We start from the raw sequence: 14,115 nt of genomic DNA, 5'->3' as shown, positions 1-14,115 counted from the left end.
GAATTACAACCATTTAAGATTGTATAGTGATTTTTTTGTCTATGCGAAAAAAGGGGGGGTGACAGTTAAAGGGTTAATAAATCCAGAAAAACAAGTTTTATTCTGTTTGAATATAACATTTAAAACAAGACAACATTAAAGCACATTGAGATCAGTTACATTTTTCTTCTATTATTCTATAGATTGCTACCATATTACTAGCACAATAGAACTTCACATTCTTATATTTAACAAATATTAATTTACCTTCCTTGATATTTGACCAGCAGCAAAAGAAACACTTGCTATTATCAAGACTTAAAACATGTCCCCAAAAAAGGTATTACTGACAATTAAATCCTCTTCAAAATACTGATGTGATTCATGTGCTGTGAGTGTGAAGATAGTCCTTAGATGATTTCCTGTGACAGTCTAATAGTAAGCGAGTGTTATGATTTTTGAGGAGATGTTAAAGCATCTTTATTACCCACACCCTCCTCCTCATAAGCGATTGCAATGCCTCTCCGTCCCTCCACAGCTTTCAACACTGGCGTCTGCCCCAGTTTGGGCTCCAGTCCCTGCCAACTACGGCCAGCCAAAAATGATGCTGCAAAACAAAAAGATCCTGATTATATTCTGCATTTGCATGAATCAAACGTTTTATTAAAAAAGTGGCAGAATTAATACCACAACTACAGTTCAGTATGGCCTCAGACTCTATACCTGCAGTGTTAGTATTGGCCACAGTGAGAGTCTGATTCCTGGGCACAAGTGAAGAAGACTCTGTGCCATTTATTATCTCAGATGAGGAGGAGGTGGAACAGGCTCGCAGAGCTCCTGTGATAAGAGAGACATCTGTGCACTCTTCCTCAATGGCAGACTCGTTTGGTTCAGGGAAAACCACATGACTGCTTCCACCTATGATAAAGGTTTCTCATTAGATGCTCAGAACGATACTACATATGGGCTGCGTTCCAGTCCACTTTTAGACACGCACTTGCGAATTTCCCTAACCACTTCCCCTTGGGGGAATTCCTGCCGCCATTTTGAAGTGCGTTCCATTTCGTGAAGTGGACGAGGGAAATTTATATGGACAGACCCCCGCTCCCTCGATTTTGACCGAGGGAACGATCTACTTCATATGTACATTTCAGGCAGCTCCATATACCACAATGCAACAAGATTGTGACGTCAACGCATACTGCGTTTAATTTACCCCACCACAAACAACTCTATGATATAATAATTATTAAAAAAACTAAAAAAAAAACAAACTAAAACACACCTATATACATATAGAATGCTGCATTAAACAATTTTGTAAGGGAAAAACGAATAAATAATAAATCAACCCCATAGTGGATTCTAAGTGATCAAGGGCTTAGCACGTTCCAATTCAGCCTATTGCAAAGGTTCCGCCAGTAGTTGGCACTCATGCAACGTAAGCAATGACGTACATCCGAGTGAACAAGACGGAGGGAAGTTAGCGAGTGAAGGGCATGACAATTTTGGACTGGAACGCAGCCATGGACACATATACTGACATCATTCAAAGCCCATAAGCAACACAATATCAATATCACAATGCTTTTCTAGTGCTCTATAGTATGATTTGTTAAAATGATGCAGTGTCATACCAGGCAGTAAATCTCTGAAGTCTGTGATATATTCTCCAGTCCACTCTCTTTGCTTATTGCAAGCCAGCTCCATCTCGAAGGGAGTCACCACAGGTCTGTAGAATTCACTTGAATCCAGCAGTGAGTTCTCTGGACAGGCAACCAGCACGTAAACATCAACTTCCAAGAAGTTGGCGAGCTTGGGAACATTGATCTTTCCCATAGCAAACATATAGGTCTTCTTGCCTGCTTTGTGAATAATGTCTTTCAGCTGCTCTATGATGGTCAGATAGTTAGCGACACCCAGGGTGCCCACCAAAATGCCCACCACACTGGCATCTTTAGCCCGCTCAATGGCATAATAGCGTTTCATCAGTGCCTTGTTGATTTTAACTGATTCCACTCGTCCTGTGCACGTTTTTGGATTAAATGAGCTGAAGGCACAATGGTTCCAGGTCATCATGAAGTTTGTCAGAGTCAGGCCTTCCTGGCCAATGTAAAACATACTGTAATCATCAACACTCTGCCCCTTTTTTACACTAAACTGTCTGCCGAATTTAAAAATGACTCTATCATCCTGTGAATTCAAGTGATCACTGTTCACACAGCTGTCCTGTATCAGTTCAGCACCGCAGGAATAATCAGTTTTTAGAAGAGATACCGCAACATTGGGGTAGATATCACACAAAAGTGTCCTGAGATCACCTGAGGAGAGATGATATAAATTAACACATAACACTCACAATGGTATTAAATCAGAGGTGTCCTGCTCCTGCAGGGCCGCAAACATACAGAGTTTAGCTCCAATCCAAATGAATCACACCAGAAGCAGCTCTATTTGATGGGACACCCATTGGTGTATTGGTGTCTGAAACCATAGCAAACATTATCAAGTACAATTATTTAATCCCATAATGCACAACTGAAAACTTTTTTGTCAGTCAAACCCATTAAATGTAAAATATTCACTTGAAGTTGCTTACTTTATTCGCTCTTTTAAGAGTACTATATTTGTGGACTGATAGGGAATAGTGAACAGGGGACAATTTCGGATACAGACCGAGAAACTTCAAGGCAGGTGTGTTGGGGAACGTTGGAGCTCAACTCTGCACAACACTCGCCCCCCAGCAGTAGGATTGGACACCCATGTGCATAGACTGAACAGTAACAATTACCTATAGCATGTGAATAGGTGACATCATACAGTATGATCACATGACTTTGGCGGTCAGGGTAAAGCTCTTTAAAGGCTGCAACACACTGCTGGACATCTATAGGTCTTTTCCCAAACACATGCAGAAGAGGAAGTCGTCTGCATGGGCTGAGGCAAGATGGCCCATAATGCACTATACAGTCTGCTTTAACATGTTCTGCTGCTACCTCATCCACACAACAGCTGAAAAGGAAATAAACAGGTCTGGAAGTCAGAATTAGCCATACAATATCTTTTGGTAATAATTTTGAACTTTTACAATTTATGTTTCATCAGAATGGTATGAAACTTGGCACTTGCTATATAAATACACAAAAAAATGTGGACGTGATTAGAAAAGTCTTAAAAATATCAAATATGTGGGGCTATATAGGTATTTAGTGGTTACATTGTGGTATTACATATGATTTTCTTGTAATGTAAATGAAACATCAGGGTTCTTACCTGCCATAGGATGTATCTCCTAAAATGTATGTCTTGGCTTTGGTTTCATTCTCTATTTCTGCAGAGACCCGGACGGCATCAGGAAGTAGTTCATCTGGAAACTGTAAGGCTACCTGTGATAAAAACAGGACATATTTATATCTTTAATAGATCAGCTGGACAAATGGTTTCAGTAAACATGACAGATGATTTCGAAAGATGTTGTCTTGCCTTCGTGAATTGATTACTAGTGACAAAATCACATGTCTCAGCTATTTGATACAGCTTCATCAAATTTCCAGCATGGCTGCTTGTGATGGTGGACACATTGACAGTGCGCTGAAGAACTGCCTCACTGTTGCTACTGAAAGCATCTGTCATCTTCTCTCAGGAGATAGTGATGTCCTTTGGGTCTGAAAAGAATGAGAGTTATAATTAAGCACTAAGCAGCATCACATTCTGCGTACTGCTGGAAAGAACAAACACAGCAAAGTAATTGCCCTTACCCACAACAGCACACAATCTAAAATTTCACTTAAGTTTCATCCAACCAAACAAGTAGCTTGGAATTGTCATTAAAGGTCCAGTATAAAGGGTTTTAAAGGGATAGATCACCTAAAAATGAAAATTCTGTCATTAATTACTCATCCTCTTGTCGTTCCAAACCGTAAGACTTTCATTCATCGTCGGAACACCAATGAAGATCTTTTTGATGAAATCTGAGAACTTTCTGCCCCTCCATAGACAGCTACAGTACACGAGTACCACTTTGACACTTCAAAAAGTTCATAAAGAGATGTAAAACTAGTCCATATGAAATGAGCGGTTTAGTCAAAATTTTTGGAAGAAACATTATTACTTTATATGATGAACAGATTTAATTTAGGCTATTATTATTCACATATAAAAATCGATCAGTGAACATAAACAGAAGCTCAACCGAACCTGCTTGATGCGAGAACAAACCTCATTGGTTCTTGTGGAAGCTCAACCGGGCTTTGTAACACGACAATGAACATCATTGGTTCTCGCATGTCAAGCGAACATGCTTGAGCTTCTGTTTACCACTACTGATGTGCAAGTTAAGGAATGTTTATGTAAATAAAAGCCTAAATTATATCTGTTCATCATAAAAATGCGACTAGTATCTAAAGAAAATTTTGACTAAACAGCTTAATTCATATGGATTAGTTTTACAATCCCTTTGTAACGTTAGCTGTCAATGGAGGAACAGAAAGCTCTCAGATTCCATCAAAAAGATCATCATTTGTGTTCCGAAGATGAACTAAAGTCTTACGGATTTGAGTAATTAATGACAGAATTTTAAGTATTGGGTGAAATGTGATGAACCTGACATTCATAAATGAATATTGACGTTTATTAAAATATACAACTGACATGTCTCGCTCGCTTAAAGATAAGATTTGTTTAGATTACAGTTAACAGAATCATTCTAACTCTACAGACTAATACACACTGGAACCAGCTGGGAGTTGCCACAGAAACTGCTTGAAGCGGCTAAAACTAGTTGACCGCTGGATAAATGAATTTTGATAACTGAATTTGCGGCCACTAAAATTACATATAATAAACCACAACAAAACGTAACCTACCAAAACAGAGATGCACATTACATGTCAATTCCCACGTGAGGTTGAGAGGAACACGGCACTCTTTTCTTCATCGTTCAGCGCCTGCGACTCGAGTTCCTCCTCATCATACTGCCTTCTAGTGTACTGGAGAGACGGTCGGTGACGGTGACAAATATTTGACTTCACAAAACAGGTAAGTTACACAAAGAGAATTCAAGAAGACTAGACTTTTATTATTCAGAATTCATCATATTCACTTTGACTTTCGTTGAATCAGAATCATATTATCATGAATGCAAACAAACGGCTACAAATTTGTAAATTGTGAAGGTGAATGTGTATTTAGTTGCTTGAATCATTGATGTATTATGTACTTCACACCTTCTTGTTTTAGCATGGACCCTTTTCAGACTGTGATGATTTTGTTTTTCCACAGTTATCAACATCTCAAATCTAGTAAAGTTTTTCATATAAAAAAAAAATTTAATACACATTTATAAAAAATACCGCTGCTGTGAGGGTGTTTCTATCACAACAGCTGAGGGAGTGATGGCAAATTTGACATCTTTCTTCTGACCAATGTAATCAATCTCTTTATTTTTCCCTCTTGGAAAGTCGTGGAAACTCTATTACAGATTCTTCTTTTGCTATTGGAGCAATTAAAAAATAATATTTGCAGTCATCTCCCCTTCACCACTGTAGAAGTTTACCCAACTATGACAACTTCTGCTTCTTAGGCTTCATTCAAGCTGTTGACATTGGTGTAAATAAGCTTGAACTTCATGATCCTAATGCAAGATGTTGCACTGTTGATGTAGATATGTAAATATGATTTATTTTCCTAATAGAACTTGATATCTTAATAAAGCAAGAATGGACATTTGCTCCTAGAGGATGACTGTGAATATCACAGCTCTTCTTATGACCAAAGGCTGATGAGAGAGTTTTTTTTAGGAAGAACAATGTCTCCTGATGTTCACATCCATATCCGATAGAATCCAAGTACTACTGTGAGACACGTGAATACTGAACCTAGAAGAATTACAAAAATAAATCATGAATGAAAATAAATTCTGAAACAGTCTCTTACTGACCAGTTATTTGAATAACTCATCTTGAAAAATTCATCTTGACCTCTTTATCGGGATGATTAATGGACATTTTAATGGATTAACATGGACATTCTGCAGCTGTGTGTACGGCAGGTCCTTGAGAAGGAACTTAATGAACACACTATCTTTGCCGAGGCCAGTGGTGGACAAAGTAATCAAGTACTTGAGTAAAAGTACAGATATTCTAATAAGACATTACTTCAGTAAAAGTACTCCTTTTTTAATTTCACTTGAGTAATACCTTATTTTTAATGTACTGATCAATGAATTATGTTTAGGATTAGTTCAGACATCTGCAAATAAGCAAATGTTTTATACACTAGCAAGTAGTCATCAAAGTAGTCATACACTATCAAAATATTAAATCTCAATATACTAATATATCAATTTAATTTACTGATAATTCAAGTGTACAATCAAGAAAAATAACAAAATATTCCATACTGTATTTGAAAAATGAGGAAAAACAATGTGTGTAAACAAAAAAAGTACAAACATACAATATACAGACATCACGCAAACTGCTACAGCAGAGGCCGAGTCTTTTTTTATTTTACTTGCAGCCTCATTTTGGGCCTTCATAAAATAAATAAGCTCAACATTAAGTTTCAGCCTCATTCCAGACTTGTGAAAAAGAAAAAATGAACTTGAGGACTGCAAACACCCTGTATGACTAGTCCGACAGATGTACAACTTTTTCAAATAGTTTTTAAATTGCAAATGTGTGATCTTGACACTTTTACCTGCAAGATATTTGATAGTATCTAGTTTATGTGCCTCCAGCATAGTCTTCAGGCCAGCCACTTCTGTGTCGATTTTCATGTTGGTCTCTGTCACATGCCGATCCTGCTCAGAATGCTAAGAAAGCAGTTCCAGTTTTATAAAATGTTTCATAAAAAAAAATCAAGAAGATTTATTGTCCTAAATGCTTGTACTTCTCACCATTTCCATCAATTCATTCCTGGTCCCAATAAGTTTTCTGTCAAAGTCTACCGTCTGGACCAAGAGCAAACACATCTCAGTTAAAGCATATGTGACTTTCAGCTCAAAACGACACAACTCTAATAACTAACACATCTTTGGTTTCCAGAGATGATGAGGCTTCCAAAGCTGTTTTTCTAGCGAGTCTTTGATCTTGCTGTACTTACCATCTCCTTTACACGGCTTTTCTCTATGTTCAAATCCAAAATGGTATCTGCACGCCTTTTGCTTATCACATCCTGCAGCACAAAAGCAAAATGTAGAACTATAATAACTAGAGTACCCAGTAAATTTGGATGGTCAGGGGCTGTGTATTTAAGGTCTGAATAGCAAAGTAAAACCTTTTTTTTTATTATCAAAAAAATGTTTTTCCATTCACTTACAGTGAGTTGTAACTTTAGCTGTGATAGCTCAACCTTGATTTTCTGTAAAGGAAATAAGATACATAATACTTCTTTATTAGGTGATGTACCAATTGAGGGATTCAAGGCAATTCAAGGCAAACCAAATAATTTATACACTAACGTTCAAAAGTTTAGGTTCAGTAAGATTTTTTTTTTAAAGAAATTATCAGCAAGGACACAATCAATTTATCAAAAGACATTTATAATGTTCCAAATGATTTCTATTTGAAAGAAATGCTGTTCTTTGGAACTTTCTATTTATCACAGAATCCAGAAAAAAATGTATCAAAATTTACACAAAAATATTAAAAAGCACAACCGTCTTCAACATTGATAGTAAGAAATGTTTCTTGAGCACCAAACCATCATATTAGAATGATTTCTGAAGGATCATGTGACGCTGAAGACTGGAGTAATGATGCTGAAAATTCAGCTTTACCATCACAGGAATAAATTACATTTGAAAAAAATTCAAATACAAACACTGATTGTAGTAATATTTCACATTACTCTTTTTACTGTATTTTTTATCAAATAAATGCAGACTTGGTGAGCATAAGAGACTTCTTTCAAAAAACATTTAAAAAAATGTCACTGACCCCAAACTTACAAATAATGCAAGTATACAAATCGAGTGGGTGATGATGATAATAGATAACACAGCACAAATGATCAGAGGTCTCACCTCATTGTCTGCCAATAATGCTGAGAATTCACTCTTCTCAAGAATGATCATGTCCTTTTTCACAGCGGTGATATGAGACATGACTTTCTGTAACATGATTTCCTGTAAAACAAAAATAGTCAAGAAGAATAACTGACCTGTTCGACCTGGGCTCTGCTATGAGGGAAGTTGTATAGACAACAACAGGCAGCAAACGCTCATGTTGTACATTAAAAACATCATGTCATGATCAACGTTGGTAATTGTTTGCCAACTTTTGCCATGAATCAATCACTTAACAGTCACTTACACCTTATCAAAAGTTGAATACATGAGCTAAATCAATAAGTGATCACAACAGCATGAAAAGTCAATCAAAATCTCACCTGCTGTGTCTTGGTGGCCATGTCACCGTACGTAACGTCCATGTTTGAATTTGTGGTTTTCACCATCATATTGACAATGACCTCCGCCTGCTGGGTCATGAAGCCTGGAAGGACACAGATCATTTTGATGAATCACTGACACTGACCTAGACTTTGCCAGAACGTTTTAGAAACACGGAAAAGCAATCTTACCGCTTTCCTCAAGCAGTCGGACCATTGCATGAGTGTCAAAGAATAGCTTCCTATTGCCAGACTTAGATATGTCTGATTTTTTCAGGTCATACTGTAGAGTTTTAACAGAGGTGCTCAACTCTGAAACAAAGACAATGGGGACGATTAGCGTGTAGAATATGCAAATCATAGAAAACTGGTCATTATCAACAGTAGTAAACGCTCTCACAAACTTAGACGTGTGGAGTGTATCATTTACAGTACAAACATCGAGAGAACATACGCACCTCTGACCAACATGCATGAACCTCTCCACAGCAGAACAGACTCCGTGCCAGACCTGCTAAAGCCACTTCTGATCGCAGAGATCAGATGTCTGCTGTGTGGAGACCACATTCTGCAGAAGCCTGGAAATAAGCACTTTGTAGCCTACTTTTTTGTATTAAATCCGTGGAAAACTTTAAAATGTTGTGGGATCGCGGCGGTGCGGGACCTGGTTTGACCGCATGATCTTGCTTTTCTCCTCTGTAGCCTGATCGTCTTCTAAAAGCAATACTTTGAACAAAACTTTTTTAATTCCTGAAATAATTCAGAATAATTACATAACCGGGCCAGTAAGACACTGTTTTTTCCCGCACTGCGATGAGAAATATAAAGGTTTTCAAACTTTTCTCCTTTCTGTTTGACAGATCCATCAACCTCTGCCAAGCTTCCTGTAACTGCGCGTAAACAATGACGTTTCACGTACACATGCTGGTTCTAAAAGCGAGAGCACGTTCTGTATAGATCTGTACGTAAGCACGTCGTAAGGTTTAGGAGAGATGCTTACTGCTTAGCAACCAGAAAATGTTTACTCAGGGGGTAAATATATATTGTATGACCTGTTTTATTCTCTATTCATTAGCCTATTTAGCCTCCACTTGCATTTATTGGAGCACTTTTACCAAAATGTGGGTGGGACACCTCTACAGTTTAATTATTGTGATTTTACAAGCAATATAAACATGGAAAATGCGAGAGAGAAACTGTTGAGACGGACTCTGAATATCAGACTGAGTCTGATAGATCTGACAACACATATACTGGAACTAACATTCAATTTTAAAAATCTAATTTATTCATATTTTTTACAAAATTAATAGTCGTGAGATACTTGAAAGTGAGGACATTACAATGCATGATGGAAAACAGAAGGATTTTAAACAGTGTCTTAAAATGTCTTTGAAAAAGTGACTTTCAGTTTGAGGTAATTACAATATTTCAGTCATTTTCTGTAAACTTCTAAATTACCTTTACTTTATATTGATTAACCCCTACTTGTTTATAACTAATGACTGAGCATTAATGCCAGTCATATGCTAAAACAAACAATTCTATTGTTTCTGGCTGGTGTAACAGGTTTCTAAACATTTGATTCGAACTAAATCAATAATTAAATTCCACACAAACATAAAGAGATGTGCATAACGTATTAAAGCCAGATTATTTTAGTGATGTTTCAAGAGTAGGCTACAGTACAAACTTGCCAAGTACTAGTTTCAGGATTAGGTGTTGTGTCAGTGTTGAAAAACAGAATAAGGTTCTGAAGGTATGGCATGATGAACCAGCCCAGGACTTGAGCTATGTAAACAGGACTTGTGTTTACACACACCAAAACCTCAAAACAGAAGTCCTGAAAGTACATATGAAATCCGATTTTACTGTCTTACTGCTTTCCCAAATTCCCAAATATTCTGCATTGAAACCCAAATTAATTCATCATGCTTTCTTTTGCTATAAATGATCATACACCCAAAATTAATGGCAAAGTTTTTTGATTTGTAAAACAGAACTCATAGGCTCTGTTGAGATCAACAGTAAGAAACTGTTAAATTGTTGATGGTAAGTATACACAGACAGTTTCATTTTTAACATTGTGCTGTGCAGACTGTTGATGTTTGGCCGATCACAACTGAAGAGACCTCAGAAAAAGAAAAAGCCTACACAAAACAAGAGATACGACTTCAGACCAGGAACACCACACACACTGATAGCACCACGGCAAAGATCGCCACGCCGCTCAGCATCATCGCTGCGAACATCTGGCTACGACTGCAGAAGCTTTGAGCTGCCTCTTCGTCGATGGACAGCAGTGCTAGTGAGGCGCTGTCAGTGCTAACAGGGTCAGCGTACTGAGGACCCAGTGCCTCCACAGTCCAGCGCAGAACATTGACTTTCAGCTCCATGTCTTCCAGTGTGTGGTCCACCTGTGCGATCTCTTGCTCCAGCTGACTCTGCTCCTGACCCTCCACGCTGGACGTCTGGGTACCGTCACCTGCCTCCTGCAGGTCGGGCAGGCTCAAGGCCCGTGCCGCCACCTCTGTTGTCCCTCCTGTTTAAGCAATTACATGTTTATCAGACCAATAACGGGCTGTGGCGGTTACACTTCATATGTTTGAGGAATGTACAGAAGTTGCTTTTCTTCTAGTCTTAAATAATTAGCAATCTGTTATGAAACTTCTTACAGTTGTGCATGCCTACCCTGTATGCCTGTTTGCACCATGGTACTGTTATTGGCCAGGGAAAAGTGCTTGGCCATGGTGAAAACCTTGCACATGTCTGCATGTAGGAGCTCCAGACATGAGGAGAACGCTACCCACAACAGCTCTGTTTCCTTCCTTTCAGTCTCTGGTAATGTTTTATCCCTCAGTCGAGCTGTCAGGTGGTTTCGGCAGGACAGCGCTAGTGTCTGGGCTCGCTCTCGTGTTTGCCGAAGATCACGTCGTAGGCTGGAGTTGTCCATGCATCCACCGACACAGGAGGCTAAGTGTCGATAACATGCCACCACCTGAGTCAGATCAGATCAACTATGATGTTTTGAAATTTAACTTTAGTTTAATACATCTACCTTTGGCACATGGATCTTGTATTAATGATGCAATGAAGATATAAAATATAGAACTGTTTTTTAAAAAGGAAAAGGTTTGATGGCACAATGGATTTCATACAGATTTACAGATCAATAATGTAACATCAGCCAAACTGCTCTGAATTAGTTATTATTAATGATATAATACATCAATAATATAATTATAATACAATACCTCACTGACCAGGTTCAGACAAAATAAATACCTACATCTCACAGTTCTTTAGAGCACATGGCAGGTTGCTTACTCGACCCCCAATAGATTGTAATCACATTATTTATTTCAATAATGTATAAAAAATAATTAACTTTAAAATAAGAAATTAATTTTTTTTTAAAAAGTAAATAAAACCATCAAAAAATACAATGAGCAGTGAACAGGGGAACCATGTTTTTCTTTTTTTTTGACTAAGGAAAAGTTTTTGACTAAGGGCTGTACATTTTTTCATGTAAAATACTTTAACATCTTTAAATATATTTAATATAATTTATTCCGGTGATGCTGTGAAGATTTTATAAGGTTATGTAAATGTGCAGGTTATCAAACATCATTATAAATAGATTAAGCATTAGTATGAGTGACAAATATTACTGATAATCTGCTTGTCATAAGACGGCTATTTCAGGATAAGCTTTGGAAACTTTTGGAATCTTGCGTTAGTTGCTGTCTATAGCCATTTGGACTTGAAAATATGTACAATGATTTGATCAGTTAAAAAGCTGATCATATTTAAGATGTACAGTAATATCTGCACATAAGAAGGGAGCATTAGATTTACTTTATGTATTGATTCTTAAAGCAAGTAGATGAACAGAAGCTGCTACTATTGCTGACAGCAGAATAGAGTAAAGAAAACAGGTAGTTCTGCTGGGCTAGTATTGGAAAAAAGAAATGTGAAGTGCGCACACTGGAAATAACAGCTCCAAAGACTATTTATTGAAAGCGCAACGTTTTGAGCGTCAGGTCTTCATTAGGCATAATGGTCAGAGTACTGACACATGCCTCCACTGGCTCAAACTGAAGATAATCAAGCAGTGGAGCGTGGATCATCCCTACTCACAGATAGTGCTTTTTCACCCTAAGGCTCAAGGAATACAGCCTGAAAATAAGGAGAAATGAGGACAAGCACAGGCTTCGACATCTTCAATCCGAACCGCAAGAAGTTTGTCATCATGTCAACAAACAAATGATGGAAAATAAACCACAACTGATTGTCGGCATATTTATCTAATTGATGTGCTCCCCTCATTCTTTCTTCTAATATTGTAGAACACTTATTAAGGGAAATATGTAAAAAAAAAAAAACCCATATAGCCTACATAAAATAAATATATATATATATGCAGGAAAAGATATTCATCGGATTTATTCATCTTTCTTTCCTGTTAGGAAAAAATAATGATTGATGACCTGATTGTTAAAAACTCTTATCACCACAAAACTCTGTGACAAGTATGGAGGTTTGTTTAGACGAGTGATTCTAATCAGTTATTGGTTCGTTTAATATCAACTCACCTTGACGAGGGAGTCCACCATTGCTTTTCCTTCTTGCAGTGGCTGTGCTGAAGTTCCATCATCAGCGACCTTGTTGTTGGACAGTGGCATTGGGTTATGTTTTCTAAGGTAAAACAAGGGTGAATCCCTGTTCTAAAAGTTAGCGTCTGCCTTCAAACTCAACAATGCGTATACACCCTTCGTCTGAGCTGGAGTAAACTACAGTCCATATTTGAGCTGACTGTCCTGTCTGACCCTGTGACCAAAGCTTAATATATCAGTTGTCATCCAACAAGGATACAAATCTAAGAAAGTAAAATAAAAATTTCAGGTTTCCAAAAAAGAATAGAAAAAACCGAGAGGCGTGGAGGATTGTGATGTCAAAATCGAGTGTGATAATCCGAATGACTGACCCCTTTGCACCGAGGCCGTGTGGTTAAGCTCATTATTTGCTGCTGAGAGGTGCGGAGATTCTGTGGCCTGGGAATACGTCACTACCTCCTCCTGGAGCCCCCTCTTTTTCTCCCATCACTCTCTCTTTCTTCTCTCTCCTTTCTTTTTCTCTGCGTGTGTGTGTGTGCCTGAATGACAGGCCAGGCCCTGAGGGGCAGGTTGTGGTCCAGTGTTTGCTGCAGCGGTTAACCAACACATCGCTTATTTAAAAATAACTACAATATTTAAAATCTAAAACTTTTATCCAAATAAATTTAAATGAATATAAATAATATATTTCAATAAAAATGTATGCATTGACTAGTCAGGCAATTGTTAGTCTCCTCTGTCTCAGGTCAAATTAGATTAGGGCCATGTTAAATTAATCCCTGAAATATATCTGCTGGATTGGTCTGGTTATCCCATCTTATCCATGACTGTACAGACCATACAGGTGCAAATCCTTTTTCGACTGTCATATATGGAATATAGTTTTGGACAATATAGGAATTAATTTGACAAAAGATACAGACGCAGGAATATGAGAAGCAATAGGTCTATATTGAATATGCTGTAAAATGTATTTATAAACAGACTATTTGTTTTGATATTTCTGGCTTTAGGGTTTAAATCTCTAACTGAGAGATTATAAATCAGATTCTCTTGGCATTTAACATAGGTAGATTGGTAGTCTTGTTGGCTGTATTTTTCAGATTATTAAGAGCAAACAATCAGTAGA

General features: G+C 37.6%; 3 protein-coding genes across 6 annotated transcripts; all 3 read right to left on the bottom strand.

Annotated features, from left to right (window-relative positions):
- Positions 1-37: 37 nt before the first annotated feature.
- Positions 38-5,044, bottom strand: dph2 (diphthamide biosynthesis 2). Its single transcript, XM_079867047.1, has 7 exons — positions 4,845-5,044; positions 3,463-3,644; positions 3,253-3,365; positions 2,771-2,991; positions 1,617-2,300; positions 703-897; positions 38-586 (listed from the first exon to the last, which is right to left on the bottom strand). The coding sequence occupies exons 2-7, from the start codon at positions 3,610-3,612 to the stop codon at positions 429-431; spliced, it is 1,521 nt and encodes a 506-aa protein (XP_079723173.1). The 5' UTR covers positions 3,613-3,644; positions 4,845-5,044; the 3' UTR covers positions 38-428.
- mcur1 (mitochondrial calcium uniporter regulator 1) lies at positions 5,038-9,854 on the bottom strand. The gene is made up of 9 exons (XM_079867048.1): positions 8,829-9,854; positions 8,563-8,682; positions 8,371-8,474; positions 8,006-8,107; positions 7,300-7,341; positions 7,084-7,155; positions 6,878-6,931; positions 6,679-6,793; positions 5,038-5,855 (listed from the first exon to the last, which is right to left on the bottom strand). The coding sequence occupies exons 1-9, from the start codon at positions 8,935-8,937 to the stop codon at positions 5,800-5,802; spliced, it is 774 nt and encodes a 257-aa protein (XP_079723174.1). The 5' UTR covers positions 8,938-9,854; the 3' UTR covers positions 5,038-5,799.
- On the bottom strand, positions 9,638-13,362 carry rgs9bp (regulator of G protein signaling 9 binding protein). Of its 4 annotated transcripts, XM_079867050.1 has the most exons (4): positions 13,246-13,362; positions 12,966-13,034; positions 11,062-11,368; positions 9,638-10,912 (listed from the first exon to the last, which is right to left on the bottom strand). In XM_079867050.1, the coding sequence occupies exons 2-4, from the start codon at positions 12,984-12,986 to the stop codon at positions 10,545-10,547; spliced, it is 696 nt and encodes a 231-aa protein (XP_079723176.1). In that variant the 5' UTR covers positions 12,987-13,034; positions 13,246-13,362; the 3' UTR covers positions 9,638-10,544. The 4 variants fall into 4 exon arrangements, with proteins under 4 accessions (XP_079723176.1, XP_079723175.1, XP_079723178.1 ...); XM_079867049.1 differs by lacking the exon at positions 13,246-13,362 and having other exon boundaries at positions 12,966-13,135; XM_079867052.1 differs by lacking the exon at positions 13,246-13,362 and having other exon boundaries at positions 11,062-11,343; positions 12,966-13,023.
- Positions 13,363-14,115: the final 753 nt, after the last annotated feature.

This window comes from Squalius cephalus, assembly GCF_949319135.1.
Source record: "Squalius cephalus genome assembly, chromosome: 3".
Taxonomy (NCBI): Eukaryota; Metazoa; Chordata; class Actinopteri; order Cypriniformes; family Leuciscidae; genus Squalius; species Squalius cephalus.
This window is presented reverse-complemented; position numbering and strand designations above follow the sequence as displayed.